This window comes from Typopeltis vanoorti, chromosome 21 (genome assembly GCF_054136105.1).
Source record: "Typopeltis vanoorti isolate ZY-2024b chromosome 21, IOZ_Tvanoo_1.0, whole genome shotgun sequence".
Taxonomy (NCBI): domain Eukaryota; kingdom Metazoa; phylum Arthropoda; class Arachnida; order Uropygi; family Thelyphonidae; genus Typopeltis; species Typopeltis vanoorti.
Window position 1 is genome coordinate 24,340,077 of NC_143569.1, and position 18,467 is coordinate 24,358,543.

At 33.8% G+C, this 18,467-nt stretch overlaps 1 protein-coding gene across 4 annotated transcripts in view; it reads right to left on the reverse strand.

The window, feature by feature from the left end:
* The window catches only part of Pask (PAS domain containing serine/threonine kinase), a 401,386-nt gene that overhangs the window by 281,503 nt on the left and 101,416 nt on the right, over positions 1-18,467 (reverse strand). For 3 of the 4 annotated variants that reach the window (XM_090411081.1, XM_090411082.1, XM_090411083.1), the window contains one exon: positions 11,659-11,823. In XM_090411081.1, the coding sequence (XP_090267207.1) occupies positions 11,659-11,823 (165 nt within the window). Of the gene's footprint in view, positions 1-11,658; positions 11,824-18,467 lie in introns of those variants that run through there. The other variant, XM_090411084.1, reaches the window with a different exon arrangement.

The window sequence follows — 18,467 nt, forward strand, 5'->3', positions numbered from 1 at the left end:
TAATAATGAAAAATCAGTGAGTTACAATAGAGATTATCCTACTTTTAATAGTAACTTTCAATCGAACTGAAAAACGTTGAAAGTTTATTTTTCACTTGGTTAGAATATAATAAATTTATTTTAATCCTTTATCCAAGTGTGAGCAAACAAAGTTTGTGCGTGAAAATATCTTCAGGACTGGGGTAAGGTAGTACAACACCGGACAACTCATAGCAAAGGTGGAGCAAGCTACCATCACTCCTATCCCAATACCTCCCATAATGCAAAACACATCTCCTATAGGTACAGATGACCCTGCTATTGCTTCTGCCTGGTATCTCCACCTCTTGGCCTGGCTCCCACTAAAGAGACCTCAATAAAGGTCAAAACTAGTCTGGGTATCTGGGTAGTGGCCCTTCCCTTAATGCATAACATCATACATATCCGCAAGGAGATGTGTTCTGCATTATAAGAGGTACTGGGATAGGAGTGTTGGTAGCTTGCTCCACCTTTGCTATGAGTTGCCCGGTGTTGTACTACATTATCCCAGTCCTGAAGATATTTTCAGGCACAAACTTTGTTTGCTCACACTTGGATAAAGGATTAAACTAAATTTATTATATAAACTTAAAAATAAACTTTCAACATCTTTTTCTAAATTCAGAGTAATTTAATAAAAAGGTAGCACACCGTTTGGCAACTCCTATAGGTAAAGATGACCTTGCTATTGCTTCTGCCTGGTATCTCCACCTCTGGGCCTGACTCCTACTGAAGAGACCTCAATAAAGGTTGACACTAGTCTGGGTAGTTCCTAAAATAGGCCCTTCCCTTAATGCATAACATCATATATATCCGCAAGGAGATGTGTTTTGCATTATGGGAGGTACTGGGATAGGAGTGATGGTAGCTTGCTCCACCGTTGCTACGAGTTGACCGATGTTGTACTACCTTACCCCAGTCCTGAAGATATTTTCAGGCGCAAACTTTGTTTGCTCACACCTGGATAAAGGATTAAACTAAATTTATTATATTCTAACCAAGTGAAAAATAAACCTTCAACATCTGTCTCTAAATCCAGAGTAATTTAATAAAAAGGTGGAACACTGTTTGGCAACTCCTATAGGTAAAATGACCTCGCTATTGCTTCTGACTGGTATATCCACCTCCGGGACTGGCTCCCATTGAAGAGACCTCAATAAAGGTCAAACCTAGTCTGGATAGTGGCCCTTCCCTTAATGCATAACATCATACATATTCTCAAGGAGATGTGTTTTGCATTATGGGAGGTACTGGGATAGGAGTGATGGTTTCTTACTCCACCTTTGCTACAAGTTTCCAGGTGTTGTACTACCTTACCCCAGTCCTGAAGATATTTTCAGGCGCAAATTTGTTTGCTCACACTTGGATAAAGGATTAAACTAAATTTATTATGAACTGAAAAATAAACATGACACATATTGTATTTGATTAACCTCAATTAATGACTTTTTTTTTTTTTTAATTACAATCTTATTACAATTCCTCACACAAGAGTCAGTCCCACAGCTACTGAAATATATGTTATTTGTATGCTCTCCTCAAAACCAATGAAATTGCTCCCAAGTTCATAAAAATCAAACGGGCATTCAAATCCAATAAGGCCAACAGAATAAACAAAAGAACGAAATTAGCTATATTGAGAGAAAGAATTGCAGCTACTAGAGCAAAAATGTTCAATACTAACCACAATACATGTAATAAACATAACGAACTTGCCACATCACTGCCGTCCGAACTATGGAATAACATAGACACTATCACATACAATAAAACTACAATGGTGTTTGAAAAAAAAAAAACGCCGCCTAATTAAAAAATTCAATTCCCTTCTAAAAGAAAAACGAGAGATGAAATAAATTTTCTTATGAAAGGCTTTAATTTTGCTGTAATGCCACAAGTCCCAAAAATTGATATCATAACCCAAATTGAAAAAGGAATAAGAAATGTACCAGGAGATATAGAAGATCTGATCTGCATTCAAAGCACAATATTACTATTAAATTGCAAATTACCATTAAAAAACAGACTTCGCAGCCCTTAATAAACTCAAATCAGACAAAAACATAGTCATAATAAAAGCATACAAAGGCAATGTAACAGTGATTTGAAACTCAGAAGATTACAACGAAAAAATGAAAAGCATTCTTGAAGATTCCAACACCTACACAGCATTAGACAGAGACCCCACTTGCCGAACTCACAACAAAACCAATTAACTTATCAAGAACATACCAAATTGATCTGAGGAATTAAAAAGAAATTTACAATCAAAACACCCACTAGTTCCTGGAATATATGTAGTTCCCAAAATTCATAAATGAGATATACCACTAAGACCAATAGTAGACAGAAGGGACTGCTACAAATCTCAAATCTGGCAAAGTACCTTACACACTTGATTTTACCACATATAGGAAAAACACCATCGTTCATTAAGAATAGCACAGGTTTCATAGAGAAAGTAAAAGATATACACATAGATCTTTCAGACATATTAGCAAGTTTCGATGTGATCAGCCTTTTCACAAAGATTTCAAGAAATGAAATAGTAAACATCCTAGAAAATCTCTTCCAACCGGACATTGTACAGTTCTACGAACATTGAAAATTTCGCTCCGCTATGTGGATGATATCATCATCATCATTTGGTGATGATGATATCATCCACATATGATCATCATCCAAATGATGATGATGATATCATCATCATTTGGCCAGGAACAGCACTAGAACTGACTGCATTTAAAGACTATCTTAATAACTTACATCCTAACATAAAATTTACTTCTGGAACTAGAAGAAAATAAAAAAATTCCTTTCCTAGACATCCTTATAGAAATAAATGAAAGATAAAACAGATTATCCTTCTCCATCTATAGAAAGCCAACAAACACAGGAAAATTCCTTCATGCTACCTCACACCACCACCACCACCATCCCAAGCAAAAAATAGGCCTCATAAAAACCTTAGGGGATAAAGCATACAGCATTCCCAGTACAGAAGAAAAGCAGAAAGAAGAAATACAATACTTAACACAGATCCTACAACTGAACGGTTTCAAAACTAAGACAATTAAGAAAATTCTCAATACAGCACCTACAAGAAACTTAAATAAACAAGATGAAACCGTCAAACTTCTCTACAAGTATAACACAAAAGTGACTTTCCTACCACTTGAAAAAATATCAAAATGAAAAAACCAGGAGTTTATAATATTCACTGTTCCTGTGGCATCTGCTACATAGGCCAGACGGGGAGATCGGGAGAAATCCGCATGAGCGAACATCAAAAGGACGTACAAAAAAAGAGAGAACATAAGTCCGGCTTGGCATTTCACACAGCTTCTACTGGTCATGATGTACTCTGGGACAGAACAAACATGTCCTACATTGATAAAAAACTTCTAAATTGATTAAATCTTCTGCCAAACAACTGATTTATTGAAATTTATTATTGTTGGGTGTTGGTGAAAGCTGGCATATCACCATTGACATGCAAACAAAATCAACAGGTCACCGTTGACATGCATTGATTGGGTTTGCCATCACTGATTTAGGTGACAAGTGGTGTGCCACAAAGTTCAGTGCTAGGACCACTACTGTTTAATTTGTACATGAAGTAATACAGGAAATAAACTTAAAGGAAATATTCAGTTGTTCGCTGGTGATGTAAAATTAGGCAGAATAATAGTTAATTAAGGCAATGTAGCGAGCTTGCAGGATGATTTAAATAGACTGTCAGTATGGGAAAAAGTTAATGGATGTCAGTTTAATGTGGAGAAATGAAAAGTTATGCATTTTGGGATAAACAGATTACAAGTTGTGTACCACACTGATGGAACTGTGCTCCAAGAAATATATGAAGCTATGGATTTTAAGGGTGGTGGTAGACAGAGTTGAAGTTTAGAGGGCATATTACTAAGAACCCACTAACAAGTAGAAATAAGAAAGTTGTTATTCCTCTTTATAAGGTCTGGTCATCTGGGTTTCTTAAGGATGAGCAAGCAGAGGGAAGATTCAGAGGAAAGCAACCAAGATGGTGAGTGGTCTGTGGATTGTTCCCTAAGAGGATAGATTGAGTGGGGATTGCAGTATTGGTCGATAGGAGAAAAAGAGGGAATATGATAGAAATATTTAAGATGCATAAAGGGTTTTATAAGATTGATGCAGTGATTCAGCACTTGGCTAGAGAGGCCAGAATAAAGGGTTTTTCCTGGAAGTTGAATAAAATGTAGCTAGTAGGGATGTGAGTACAAGATTTTTTGGTTGGAAAGTTACATATAAGTATAATGGGTTGCCAGAGTTAGTTGGGAGTGCCTTGTCTGTTAATGGGTTCAAGGAGAGGTATGATAGATTGTGTGGATAGGTTGGGTCTCCAGCAAATGAGTCTTCAAACACCATGAAGGTGTCCATATAATAATAATAAACTCGGGTCTCTTTTTATGCGGATTTGAAGTTATGCAGTGCATGGCTACAAATACAAGACCATCTGACACTTCTGCGCATGTTAAGAAGGCGAATCCATTCTGATAATAGGGTAATCCAGCGTTTCCCAAACTTTTCCTACAACGGAAACACTTCACAAATCCTGAAATTTTCATGGAACACCTTGGTTATTTTGTAATGTATTCATTAATAATTAATTGTTAATTTAGCTGATTTTTTATTATTAATTAATAATTGATCAGTAGTTATTACAAATTAATTAAATTTGGCCCAGTGGAGGAAAAAAGCACCAAAGAAAAGAAATTTCTTTGGAAATGAAAATTGCAATTTTAGATCGTTTAGCAATATGGCGATTAGTAAACATTTTAATTTAGGCGAATCTACTATAAGAGCAATTAAAAAGAATGAAATCGCAATAAGAAAATCTGTCATTTCTGGAACAAAACAAAGTGCCAAATTATCATCGTACTCAAGGGATGCTTTATTAGAAAACGCAGAATGAGCTCTCATAATTTGGATTGAAGAATTAACTCAAAGAAGAATTCCTATAAGTGGTTATTTAATTAAAGTTCTTCGGTTTTATGAACAGATGAAGCAACTGGAGCTGTCTACTTCCGCTTCCCAGGCTAATAAAGAATTTTGGGCTAGCAAAGGACGGTTAACCGGACTTTTAAAAAGGAATGCACTTCGTAACGTGAAGATTACAGGCCAGGTTGTAGCAGGAGATGAAGCAGCAGCAAAAAATTTTCAAGAGAAGTTAGCAAAAATTATTGAAAATTATGGATATTGTCCCGATCAAGTGTTTAATGATGACGAAACAGGATTGTTTTGGAAGAAAATGCCTAGTCGAACTTACATCGCAAAGTCTGAGGAAAAGCAAGTGGGTTTAAAGCAAGCAAAGATCAAGTAATGTTGTTACTTTGTAGCAATGCATCAGGAGATCGAATGCTGAAACCCCTCCTAGTAAATCAATTTCTAAGACCACGTGCTCTAAAAGGCAAAGATCTAAAACAGCTACTGGTACATTGGATGACTAATACAAAGGCCTGGGTAACAACTGCTGTATTTGCTGAATGGTTCAATAATTGCTTTGTAACAGAAGTGGAAACATATATTAAGCAAAGAGCTCTCAATTTTAAAGTTTTATTAATTGTTGACAATGCACCAAGTCATCTGCATTTAGAACATCCAAATGTGCAGGTAGTGTTTTTTCCACCCAATACAACAAGCATTATTCAGCCATTAGATCGATTCTAATGGCTGAATAATGCTAGTTGTATTGGGCATAATTGCTAATTTTAAAAAATATTACATTAAGCACACTTTTCAATTTATGTTGGATAAACTAGAAAATGAATCATTAAGAGTAACTGACATTTGGAAAAAAGTTTCTATTTTGGACTGCTTAAATCATGTTGCATCTGCTATCGCTGAAATAAGACCACAAATTTTAAATGCTTGCTGGAAAGCAGCTTGGCCTGGATGTGTTGCAAACAGTGCAACCATGCAAACATCTACATTATCAAATGAAATCATTACATTGGCACATGAAATTGGTAGAGAAGGTTTTGATAAATTTAGCCAGAAAGATGTAGATGAATTGCTTGTGGATAATGCCTTAAATGACAATGATATTATTGGATATCGATTAATTTTAGATATCGTTGAAGATCCATAAAACGATAGTGAAGTGGAAGAAACACCTGTTCCCCTCACTGCAAATATAATTCGAGAAGGTCTTGAACTGTGCAATAAATTGGAAAATCATTTTCTTGTTAATGACACAAATTCTGAACGAGCCTTTAAATTCCAACGTGAACTAAAGAATTGTATGTCTGGATATCACGAGTTGTATAAAAAATTAGTAAAATCATCATTGCAAAGTTTAATCACTGATTACATTGTCAGAAGAAAAAACCAGCACAGAACAAGGGTGAAGCTAATTCTGTCTGTGAAGAACCGTTGCCTTTACCATACAGATCTGATGTGCTGGCTATCTCTTCTGGTGATGAAAGTGATTTTGCACCAGTTCGCAAACGTTGCCGAATATTGTCTAATAGCGATGATAATTCTGATGACAAAATGTTAAAAAAAAAAAAGTTTTACTTTTCAATAAAATTAAATGAGTAAAGCTTTAAAACAAACTTAGGCATTCTTATTTTTGTGAATTTTCATAAACTTTTTTTTTCTGCAATTTTAGGTTTATTTTAATTCACTGCTTTGGTTTTATGTGGTTTTAGAAAATTATGGAATGTATCCTTGGTTTTTCAACATAAGTTTAGGCCTTTTTTGTGTGTTTTTTATATGCGGTTTTCTGTGGAACGTATCTACCACATAAAAAGAGACCCGACTATATATTTTATTGCATGACATTCATCAGCAGCCCTAACTCACTTAATTTGTGGCATAAAAAATGGTTAATAACAATTTCTTTGATGATTGCAAAATGACATTCAATTATCATGTTGGAATTAATAGTGGACCAATTAACAGATGAATTTCTTAATTGGTTCCATCATTAAGGCTTATACAGACTAAATTACAATAAGGAGGAAATAATCCCTCATTTATTTTATCAATGATAGAAATTTCAATATGAAAAAATAAACTAATTTATCCATAGCAAACAACAGAAGTAGATAGTTCTCTTCAAGGATTAGACATTTGACTGTTCCAGTTTAACTTGTATTTCCATCTTGCTGCTGCTGGTCTTTCTTTCTTGCCCCCCCCCCCCCCCCTCATCTATATCTATTCACTTCTTTTAGTAGCCAACATTCTTCCATCCTAAACAGATATTCTCTGCATTTCTCTCTATATTACTTGATCTTTTCGTTTATGTTATAAATATCTAGTTCTTTTCTGATGTCTTCATTTCTTATAGGGTCGAATTTTGTGCATCCTTTAATTGTTCTTAAAAATCGCATCTCTGTAGTTTGTATTTTACTTTCATCTTTCTTTTTAACCATCCATGTTTCCGAACAACCAAATGGCCATTACTTTATAAAATTATAGCTGACTTTCTTGTCTTGTTTTTTTATTCAATGTCCTTTGAATTGCCCCAGAGATTTTTTAAAATTTCTTTTTTTTTATCTTTATCTTTTATATATCTTATTATGCAGCCTAAATAATTAAACTCTGTTATCATTTTATTATTTTATTTTTATAACTATTTCTGATCTAACATGATCTCAGCCTTTAAATGCCATGACTTTTTTCTTTTGTGAAATTTTTAATTGTTGGCTTATTTTGTTTAATTCATAAACTGATTTTAGAAGGTCATCTTCATTGTCTTATAATATAATCTGTTCATTTGCATACAACATTGTATTAATAAAAGTTCTTCTGGTTAACTGGATACTTTGTTCTATTGTTGCTTTCCATATTTTAATAATTTGATCAGTATATATGTTGAATAGAGTTGGGGATAAGCTGCATCACTGTCTGACACCTTGTTTTATTTCAATCTCTTCTCTTCTGTTAATTTATTACCTAACCGTAACTGTATTTTTGTATCTTTATATAACCTTTGTATAATTTGTATCAAATGTGATGAATGGATATCGCTGTTTTTTTATCATTATATTCCATAGTTTTTCTTGTGTAATTTATCAAAAGCTTTCCCGTAATCTATGAAGGCGATATGAGTCTCTAAATTAAATTGTCTTTTTTTTCAATAATTTGTTTTAGCTCATAAATATTGTCTGCACATGATCTTCCATGTCTAAAACCATTTTGTTCTTCTGAGAATAAGTTATTTGCAATATTTCTGTTTTTTATTCAGGAATTTATTGTAAATTTTGTAACCTGGATTTAATAAACCTATTCCTCTAATTTCCACAATCATCTCTGTCTCCTTACTCAAATATAGATATAACCTTAGCTTTTAATGAATTTGATGGATACTCATATTTCCTCCAACAGTTATTTATTAATTTTAAGGATCTTTGATGTAAATATTGTCCCCATATTTCCAAAGCTCTGTATATTTCTTCTTTTTTTTTTGTATATTTTTTCTGTTTCCTTTGTATGTTTTTGAAGGAATGATTTGTAGGCCATTTGTTTTTCTTTTACTGCATTTTTTTTTATATCTGTTGAAGATTTTTGATGTTTCTCTTTTTAATATTTTATTTTTCTTTCCAAGTACTTCAGAGACTGCTTTATGGATGATCTTTATTAAAGTTTTCCATTCTTCTTCTATAAAGTAATCTGTTAATCATGATTGACACAGCATTCAAATGCTTTCTTCTTGTTATAGATATACTTTGTTGTATGCTTACTCAAATATAACTCACCCTCGTGTATACCTCTCACTCCTCATTTTACTTTAAGAAAAAAGAAATTAAAAAGTTTCTCATATAGTTCACACATGAAAAAAGTTTAAAACTTTAAGAAATAGGTAGTGAATGTTGTTATGGCAGTTTCAGATATTTTGGAATTTGATTGAAGAGAATCAGCATTTCAACTCAATGATCGTCAGCTTGCCTTTGTCGTTGAGTAGCATGATTTTTCGTTAATACTGCACCAATCATATGCATAGAGATGGAGGCAATAAGTACAGGAAATGTGGGAGTGAAGACATTGACCTCTCAATTTTGGATTGCATGCGGGTGAATTAAGAGATCATCATAGAACTGTTGTGCAACTGGATTTTGAGAGCTTGGGACATGATTTTGCCAGAAATAATTAATTTCTGGCAAAATTAGCATGATTTTTCGTTAATACTGCACCAATCATATGCATAGAGATGGAGGCAATAAGTACAGGAAATGTGGGAGTGAAGACATTGACCTCTCAATTTTGGATTGCATGCGGGTGAATTAAGAGATCATCATAGAACTGTTGTGCAACTGGATTTTGAGAGCTTGAGACATGATTTTGCCAGAAATAATTAATTTAATTACAAAAGCATTGTCGCTAAAAGATTCAAATAATCGTATATTGTGTGATTAAAATAAGCGACCGATTGCATAAATAATGTTGATAATTAACATTTAAATGCATTCATTTTATAAATAATGAAAACAATTATAAATTATAATGAATACTGAGCATTTAAATATAGACATAAATTTCGTTTTTTCCTGAAAACTTTAGTTTCCGTAAATCCCTGCATATATCTCGCACCGTGATTTTTTAATTTTAAATTATTCGAGAAAAAACATGCAAGTTATATTCGTGTAAATATGGTATTTCTTGTTTTTTCTTATTTACTTCCTTTCTTTCTCCATTTCGCTAATACAGGTATCCCTCGATTAACACGGTTAATTAATCCCTCGATATTACTGTGTATATCAAAATCACGTTAATTAAGTCTAATAATCAATGGTAAAAATTACAATTCGTCCATGATTGATTGATTACTGTATTAATAATTCGTTTTATATGGTATTCTTTTAGGAAAGATAAAAATGAATGCAAAGTAAATGTTTAATAAATACTTCTACCTACATTATTTACTGCAATTTTTTTTACCAAAAGAAGTTATCAAGAATCGTTTGAACAGTTTTAGTTTTTTTCTTATCGTCATAAATTCTACGATAACAAGCAAAATGACTCTCCAGACCTCGGCAAACAAGCAATAAGACAAAGAAAAAACACTGCAAATATAATACATGATGGTACAAATTACGTGGATATTGAATCCAACGTTATTTCATAGTTGAATATAGAAACTACAAGAGTTTTGTGCCGAATATATAGAAACTAAAAGTTTTGGCAGATGCAAGCATAATCAACCTTATGGGCAACTCGTAGTAAAGGTGGAGTAAGCTCCAGATCACTTTCCTTAGTATTTTCCATAATGTAAATTATGCAATAAAGCACATCTCCTATAGGAAATGCATGATAAATAAGCCTTTGGCTCTCTATTTCAGTAATACATGATAGTTTATTTATTTTCAGTTACAATCTAGAAATTATTGAACAAAGAATAAAAATAAAATAAAAAAAACTAAACAAAACTATAGTGACATCGGAGGTTGCGGTATCTCTCAGATACAATTTACTGTCAAATATCACGAACCTTTATATAACATTTGTTAAACAAAACTGTGCGGAATATCACTTGTAACATATGAATGCACAGCTACTCATGACCTCCAAGCTATACACTGAATTGTGTAAGAACATTTATATTAAACATTTTGCATGTATCTGTCAGATCAGCTGCTAGCTCTACATGGTTAAAGGCGCGTTAATCAAAACTCTTGCCGCATATATCAAGAGATTGCTGCAATTAATTTCGGCGCATTAATCAAATCTCGCATTAAGCAAGGGATACCTGTATTTCTATTTTAGAGACTACTAAGTAATGATCTGAAAAAATTTCACTTCCTCTCTAAAAATGCATATCTCTAACTCGTGGAGCTAGTTTCTGATTAGTAATGATTAAATCAATCATAGATCTTGTTCCCTCTGCCATACCAAGTATATTTATTTATATTCTTTTTTTTGAAAAAAGTATTGGTGATTTTAAAATTACAGAAGTCTAATAGCTCTTGACCACTTTTGTCATGCAAATTTCTCCATATTTTTCTAAGACACTGAATAAGGATTAGATTATTTCCAACTCTAGGCATTAAGATCTCCTGCTATTAATAACTGGAGATTTTAATGGATAGTTCAGTGGTTTGTATTGGTTCTATATCAGTACTGATTTCTTCATTATTATTTTCTGTTATTAAATTTGGGTCATACCATAAATTCTTATAATGTTCCATCCATTGTTTCTCTTATATTATGTTGATTTGGGCTGTATATCTCTTTCTTCGTTGTTTAATTTCCTTAATATTTTGTAAGTTATGTCTTGTAAGATAAATAGATAGTTATGCAGTTTTAAATTGTATCCTGCAAAGGAACAACTATTTACACATAATTATTATTTCAAAGGAATACAGTGCACTCTCAGCGAGCAACACTATAGTGAATTCAATCACAATAACCAACTACCAAAATGTCTTGGCCTAATCCTCATAGCATCAATGATTCATTAAAGAAAATTCACAAACTATTTCATCACTGATCCCCACAGGTTCACTATAGTGAGAGTCAACTGTACTTCAAGATAATAATGGATATCAGTTAATCCACCTGTAACACCATATTCCATCCACCATTACAAGGTTCTGTTTATCAAATTTTAAAACATTTACTTATAGTAAGCATAAGGTAAAGTTATATAATGTATGTTCTTACCACTTTCCCTGAAACAACCACAAGCTCCCCAGATGCTTCTAACTGAGTCTCCGTAAGCGTATATTGCCCTTTCTTGGATATGAAAAATTCACATAGTCGTTTACCATTCAGCTGATTTGTAGGTAGTCCTAATAGTTGACATGCCATTTTATTGGCTACAAGAATCTAAACATTAGGCAAAATTTATTAAATTATTACTGATACTTAAAACAAACATCAATACTATTACTGACATTCAATTAATCATACAAGGGTTGATCCAAAAATTCATAGCTCATAGTAATATAGCAGAACAGGCTAGAACTCTCTTAATGACTACTATCACTTTTAATGTAATTCTCATAATTGTTCACATAGTTCCAGCAACCTTTCCATTTCTTAATGCTAGTATCGATGTCAAAAGACATCGGTGCTGGCATTACACTGGAATTCTACTCTGTGTTGCATTTCTGAGTCACTGTTATCGTATTGAGAGTAATCCTCAACTATGAAAATAAGAAGAGAGTTCAGGAAGTAATTTAAAAGAATGGTAAGTAGGAACACTTACCAATCATAATTTCTCCAAACATTTTCTTCTTGACAAATTTTCACCTTTTAATTTACTGCTTATGCAAATAATTTTATCAATGATAAGCCATTCTTGATTTAAAAAATAAAAATAAAAAAATAAATCTCGGGTCTTCAGAACAGATCTGATTTTGGTGAAGTGTCTCCTGATTAGAATATCCACTCTCTAACCAACAGGCTGTGGGTTGGAATCCTGCCCTGAGCATTGATGTTTGTAATTGTCTTTAGGTGGGAGATGAATTTCCTCCCCCAGTGTGAGAACACTGCCCGATTTATTGGAAGACTAAAGTGGCTTAAAAAAATTTCCACGTTTAGGGAGGTTTCAGCATTTCAGTAATAATAATTTTTAAAATACAAAAAAAAAAAAAAAAAAATATATATATATATATATATATATATATATATATATATATAGATAAATTTCTACTAGTCAAAATGCACCCCAATTAATGGGTGCATTTTACACCTCTGTAGAGTAGAAAACAATAAAATGCAAAAGCAATAACAAGTGAGCACTGTGAGAATGACTCATGCATAATATACTTAACATCCTATTTCAAAACATTTCTAAATGTTTTAGAAATGCAGCCTGAGAACTTTCAGATCATGCCTTGTATTTTCTTAATATTGTAGTAATTTAAGTTTCATTATATTTCAGAGATCTATAATGCTGCAATATATAGGCTAATAATAATGGCAAATATCTAACAGATTTCTTCTAAAGATAGAGTTGTCATAACCAAATAACCAAAATATGAATGAGCATATAGTCACATGGAAATATCAATTATCATTGATAATTGATATCTCCATGTGATATCACTGATGACTTTTCTTGTTTGCTTCACTGTTCACAGACTCAGGTATAGAAATATTAAGGATGGAAAAGTGAAAAAATTTGATCAATCAAACAGTGATTGATTACCGGCAAAATAAGAAGAAAAAAAAACTGACTCAGATAGAGAAATATGTGAAAAAACAAGAAAAATAAGAAATTCAATGGTAAACACACAAAAATAAAGAAACAATCGTGAAATGAGAATGACATAAGTCAGTGGCTAGTAAATCGGTCTCTTATCAGAAAAAACATAGGTAGGTTACAGTGTGTAAGTCACTAAACAAAATTACAGGCTAATTGTTAAATGAATCCAGAAAGGAAATATCATGACAGTGATGATGGTCTGAAGTCTAAGAAGCATAGTGTTACACCCTGATATCTTAAGAATGTAAAATTCTCCGTTATCATGGTGTAACATGAAGAGCAAATAAATTAAAAACCCTGCATTAAAGCTAAAAGATGAATTATTTAAAAGAAAAAGAAATATCCTTGCATCCAATAAAATATAAAGGTGTTTGGTTGAACTAACTAACAAAAAGAAATAATATATTAATGTTGTAATATGATATAAAAGAGAAAATTTAACTAAATAAGGCAGAAAAGGATTAGTCATAAGAGATGGTATGTGAGAGGCTAGAGAATTAAATATTAAGTGAATTCATAGAGAAATTTTGGAAAGGGGATTAAGTTAGAGGCTAGCACAAGAAAAACAACAGAAAATCGCTTAGGGTCAATTCCCGGATTGAGACTTCGTTATGGGCTCGCCGATCAAAGGACGTTTGGCAGAAAAATGCCACCCTAATTGGTTGGTGAAAACAAGTCAAGGAGGGGGGGGGGAGAAAAGAAGCTAGAGAAGGTGCCGTTAGGAGAGAGGGTATAAAAGGGTTAGGACCCCCCCCCCCCCATGAGGCTTTTTTGGAGACTCTTTTTGGCTTTTGGTTTTGGTTCTGTTCCAGGAGAGTTCTTCGCGAGCTCTTTCGTATGGATTTCACGGTGTTTTCCTGAGTGGCGAGATAGGGGTTATATCTCCGTCGTGAGATATAACCCCTATAGTCAAAGAAAAGAAAGCATATTCTTTGTGTTTCAACTCCAGTGTCAACTACGAGAAAGGGAAAGAAGTAAAGAAATCTATGTCCATGTCGCGAGTTGTACAGCCGTTATATAGATGATTCAAAATGTGTCCTAAGTTACGAGAGGTTAAGACTGCATAAGCATAGCTCAATTCCAAAAGGAACGTAGGAGAAACAGATTATCGGAGAAGTTATACCAAGATAGTTCGATCAGAAAAAGGTAGAGGCCCATATGGAAAGTTCAAGAAAGAAAGGTACTGTAAAATATATCTCGAGTTAACTAAGATTCATCTGTATTAGTTATCATTATTCTAATACTGAACTGTTGAAGTGACCAAGAAAACAATACTAGGACTTTAGTATATGACAAAATATAATGAAAGTAAGCTTACCAATGTTAATATTATATGAGTAATTAAGTGTCCTGAGAATTTTGCATGTCTAATATATTGTATAAGAAAGTTTAAATGTCATAGTTATGTGTCAGTGCAGTAAATGGTTTAGTTAATCTACTTAAGTTTGGATAGTTAAATAGTGTGAATTAATCTTATATGTCCGTGTCAAATGAATTTATGTGTTGAATGTGTATGGCGGCATGATCGTAATACCTATTATAGGATCATAGCTTAATTATTTGTGATAAGCTAATGTTAGTTTGTAAATATTTAGTATAGCATTGAATTGAGAAATAACTAATATTTGGATTGTACCATGTTAAGGAATTTAATAAACCTTTTGTCCAATGATAAAACAGTTGTCTGAAATTGCTGTCCAATGCACCACTTGAAAAATTACGAACCTAATCACGCGGGAAATTAATGTGTTAAGAAACGAGATAAAGTGTCACGACTGCAACATAGTTTCACTTTCAGACATATTTTAGTTCTTTCTCCTTGTTTTTGTATATAATATCTTAAACTAAATGTCCCAAAAGGCGCAGCATAATACAAATATTAGGGATACTAAAGGGAGAATTAACTTAAGTATTAGTAAAAATTTTGGTGATATCTCGTGCATAGATAATAGTTGAACATAGATAAAGGGGAAATAACTAGATAGAATAAAAATCGTAAAATGGGACACAACAACAGGGCATTGGAAGAATTGCACCACAAAAGAAGATCATAAGGTTAATTTAAAACCAACTAAAAAGGATATTCTGTAGGTCTGCAGTGAGTCCTTTGAAAAATTAATAAATTAAGTAACAAACATTAGGCAGGTAGAAAATATCCAGGATAATGGCAAGGACATATGAATACTTCTGGAAGAAAAAGGGCAACCTCAGTCAAAAACAAGAATGTAAGAAACAATATATCATACTTGACCAAAAATATGAGACAGAATTCCAATACACTATAACATTATATACTATGGCCACCAGCTTTTTATTTACCCACAGAGGTACATCACTGATGTTCCAGCACCCTCAGTTCAATTGTCTTGCTGGATTGGCCATTTTGCCAGCACAATGGAGGTCACATAATAATAATTCACCAGTACATCTCTGACCCATTGATTATATCTCTCCCATCTCTCAAAAACACTTTACACTACTAGAAACTTAAACAATAAATATAAATTAAACGTGAATTAAGAGATTAAATGGAATTCATTAATATGTGATATAGTGCAAGTAGCTAAGGACTTGTGCCTATGCTTGACATCACTACCACTGTAAACTGTTCCTTCCTTAGAATCTCTGGCTAGAGCTAAATATATGCAAAATAAGCTAAGAATCACTCAAAATCAAATGCAGATATAATTAATTAAGCAAGTGTGCACATACGCAATGTACCACCTATGGCAGCCCAGTGAATTAGTAAGGTTATTGCGAGGGTTTCAAGTATTCTTGTAAATTTTGTTCTAACTAAAGAAGGCACCAGACCATTTGTTGCAAGAAAATTGGCAGTGTACCTATATATATATCTAAATACCATACACTAAAGGTATTATTATTATTATTCACATCAGACTTTGACCTTTGTGGAGTCTCTTCATGATTAAGACTCACCACAGGGTCTTTTCATTCTCTACCATCTCATGCAACAAAATCAAAGTGCACCCATTCACAGTTTCTCACACGTTCCTTATATGGAACACTATATAGGCCATCTTTCCAAGGATGGCCTATTGTTCCACCCCCCCCATCTCCCTCTACTCTATGAAAAACCCCTTCCACATTAAACTGATAATAACCACTCACCTAGTTATATGTCTTGATCATATCCCATGCCCCTTCATAAATTCACAAGGTCCTGCAAGTTGCATTCCCTCAATCTGTCCTCATTTCTCTCATTCCACAGACCTGAAACCGGCTTAGTGAACCTTCTCTGGAATCTCTAATATATCCTCATCTGCTTAAAAACCAGATTCATATGGGTTGATCAAAGCCTTATACAAGGAAACTATTACCTCTTTGCTCCTAAATGTCAAGGTCCTACTTATCATTGCTATAATCCATTGTGATGTTCCCACAATTTTAGCAATGACAACTAAGCTTCAAGTCTCTGTCTGCCATCACTTCCATGTCTATCATCTCTTCACCTCCTTCATAATTTCCCTGTGTACCAAATTTCAAGATCTTGCACTTCATAACATTAAATAACAGCTAAACTCACTTGTCCACTCACACAGTCTACTGAGATCCTCCTACAAAGTCACAATTCTGCTACCACAGTTCTTCCCAACTTTGCACCATTGGCAAATGACAGCATATCCTAATATCATTAACATAATAGGTTAAACAATAATGACCTCAAGAAAGATTCCTACAGTACTCTGCTAGTGAATTTCCTCTTCTGCAATATTACCCCCACCAACCAATACACAACCTGTTGATACATGAAAGCCAATTAGCTATCCAACTCACTAGTCTGTTATCCAATCCCATCCGTTTCAATTTAGTTACCAGCTTGTCATGTGGCAAGCTAATAAAGGCCTTTTAAAAATCGAAGTATACCATGGTATATGCATCTCTCTTATCCAGCAAATCCATTACCTTGTCATAGTACATAAGCAGATTGCTTATCTACGACAACTATAAAACATGACCTCTCATTGTTGACCACAACTGGGAATACTATGTTCCCAATCCTAGGCCAAACAAACTTCTCCAACAGCTTAACTTCAGACACAAAAACTGGCCTGTAATTTGTAGCATCCATCTTATCCCCATCCCCCCTACAGCGAAGTGAATCAATTTTGGCCACTTTCCGCTCTTGGGGACTACTTGACGTGTTGCAGGTTCATGTTGAACAGATTTGTCAAGGGCTGTTCATTAACAAAAGAGTGTTTCACAAACTTTCAGTTTGAAGTTCAAACAATCATTTTTAGGGATTTTCTCATGTGAAAGCCAATGCACTTTTGTGTGAAAAAGAAGCTCAGTGTGGTCACTGACCATTTCATCAAGCAGGTCTTCTCTCTTTTACCTTGCGGTGTCGAGAGTTTTTCTACTGATTTAACTGCAGCTGTACTCAAAGATAAGGTGGTTAGCCCTATACTTCCTGGTATATCCTATGTCTGTAGAAGCGTTGAGTTCTCAAGGTTGGTTTGCCTGCTTGTAGGGGGAAAAACCCTTCAGTCCAAGCCCAAGACCGGCTAATTCAGCTACACCTGAGAAAGATCCTAAGCTCCTTACATCAACAACGGGGAATCAAACCCAGGGAACTCCTTTCCCAGGCATATGGTTGTGAGGAACATAGCCACTCAGCTAACTGCGCTGACACTATAAATTGCTTGGGGAATTAATTAAGGAATTGGCTCTTTAGTTTCTTTTAACTAATCTAAGTGCCCAAATCAACTGACGTTGGACTCGAGAAATCCATCACACAGGTGAAAATATAAAAGTCCACATTCAAAGGGAAGCCTCTCACAAAATTTAGAATTTTTTAACATCTCCACCCAGCACCCCCCCCACTTTCCACATGATTATTATGAGCAATGAGTGCTTCTCTACATAAACAATAATCTGTTGATTTAGCTTCTGGCAAAACAGCTTGAATAATGTGCAATGAACCCCCCCCCCCCCCAATCACAGCTTTGGTTCCATCAGTGCTTATTCCAATATATCAACTCCAATCCAATTTATTTATTGATTGATTGAATAAAACAGTCCACAACTTTAGCTTCCATAGTTATATGACCTTTTGGTTTACATTAATAAAATAAACGATCACCATGTACTTCTTTACTTATCTCATATCTGACAAACACTAAAAAATTTACAAAATTCATAATACCAGTGCACTCATCAGCCTGCAGTGCTAATATAATAGTAGTTCTGTTGGATACATGGCAATAACATTTGCTTTACATTTTCAGCCATTTCTGTGATT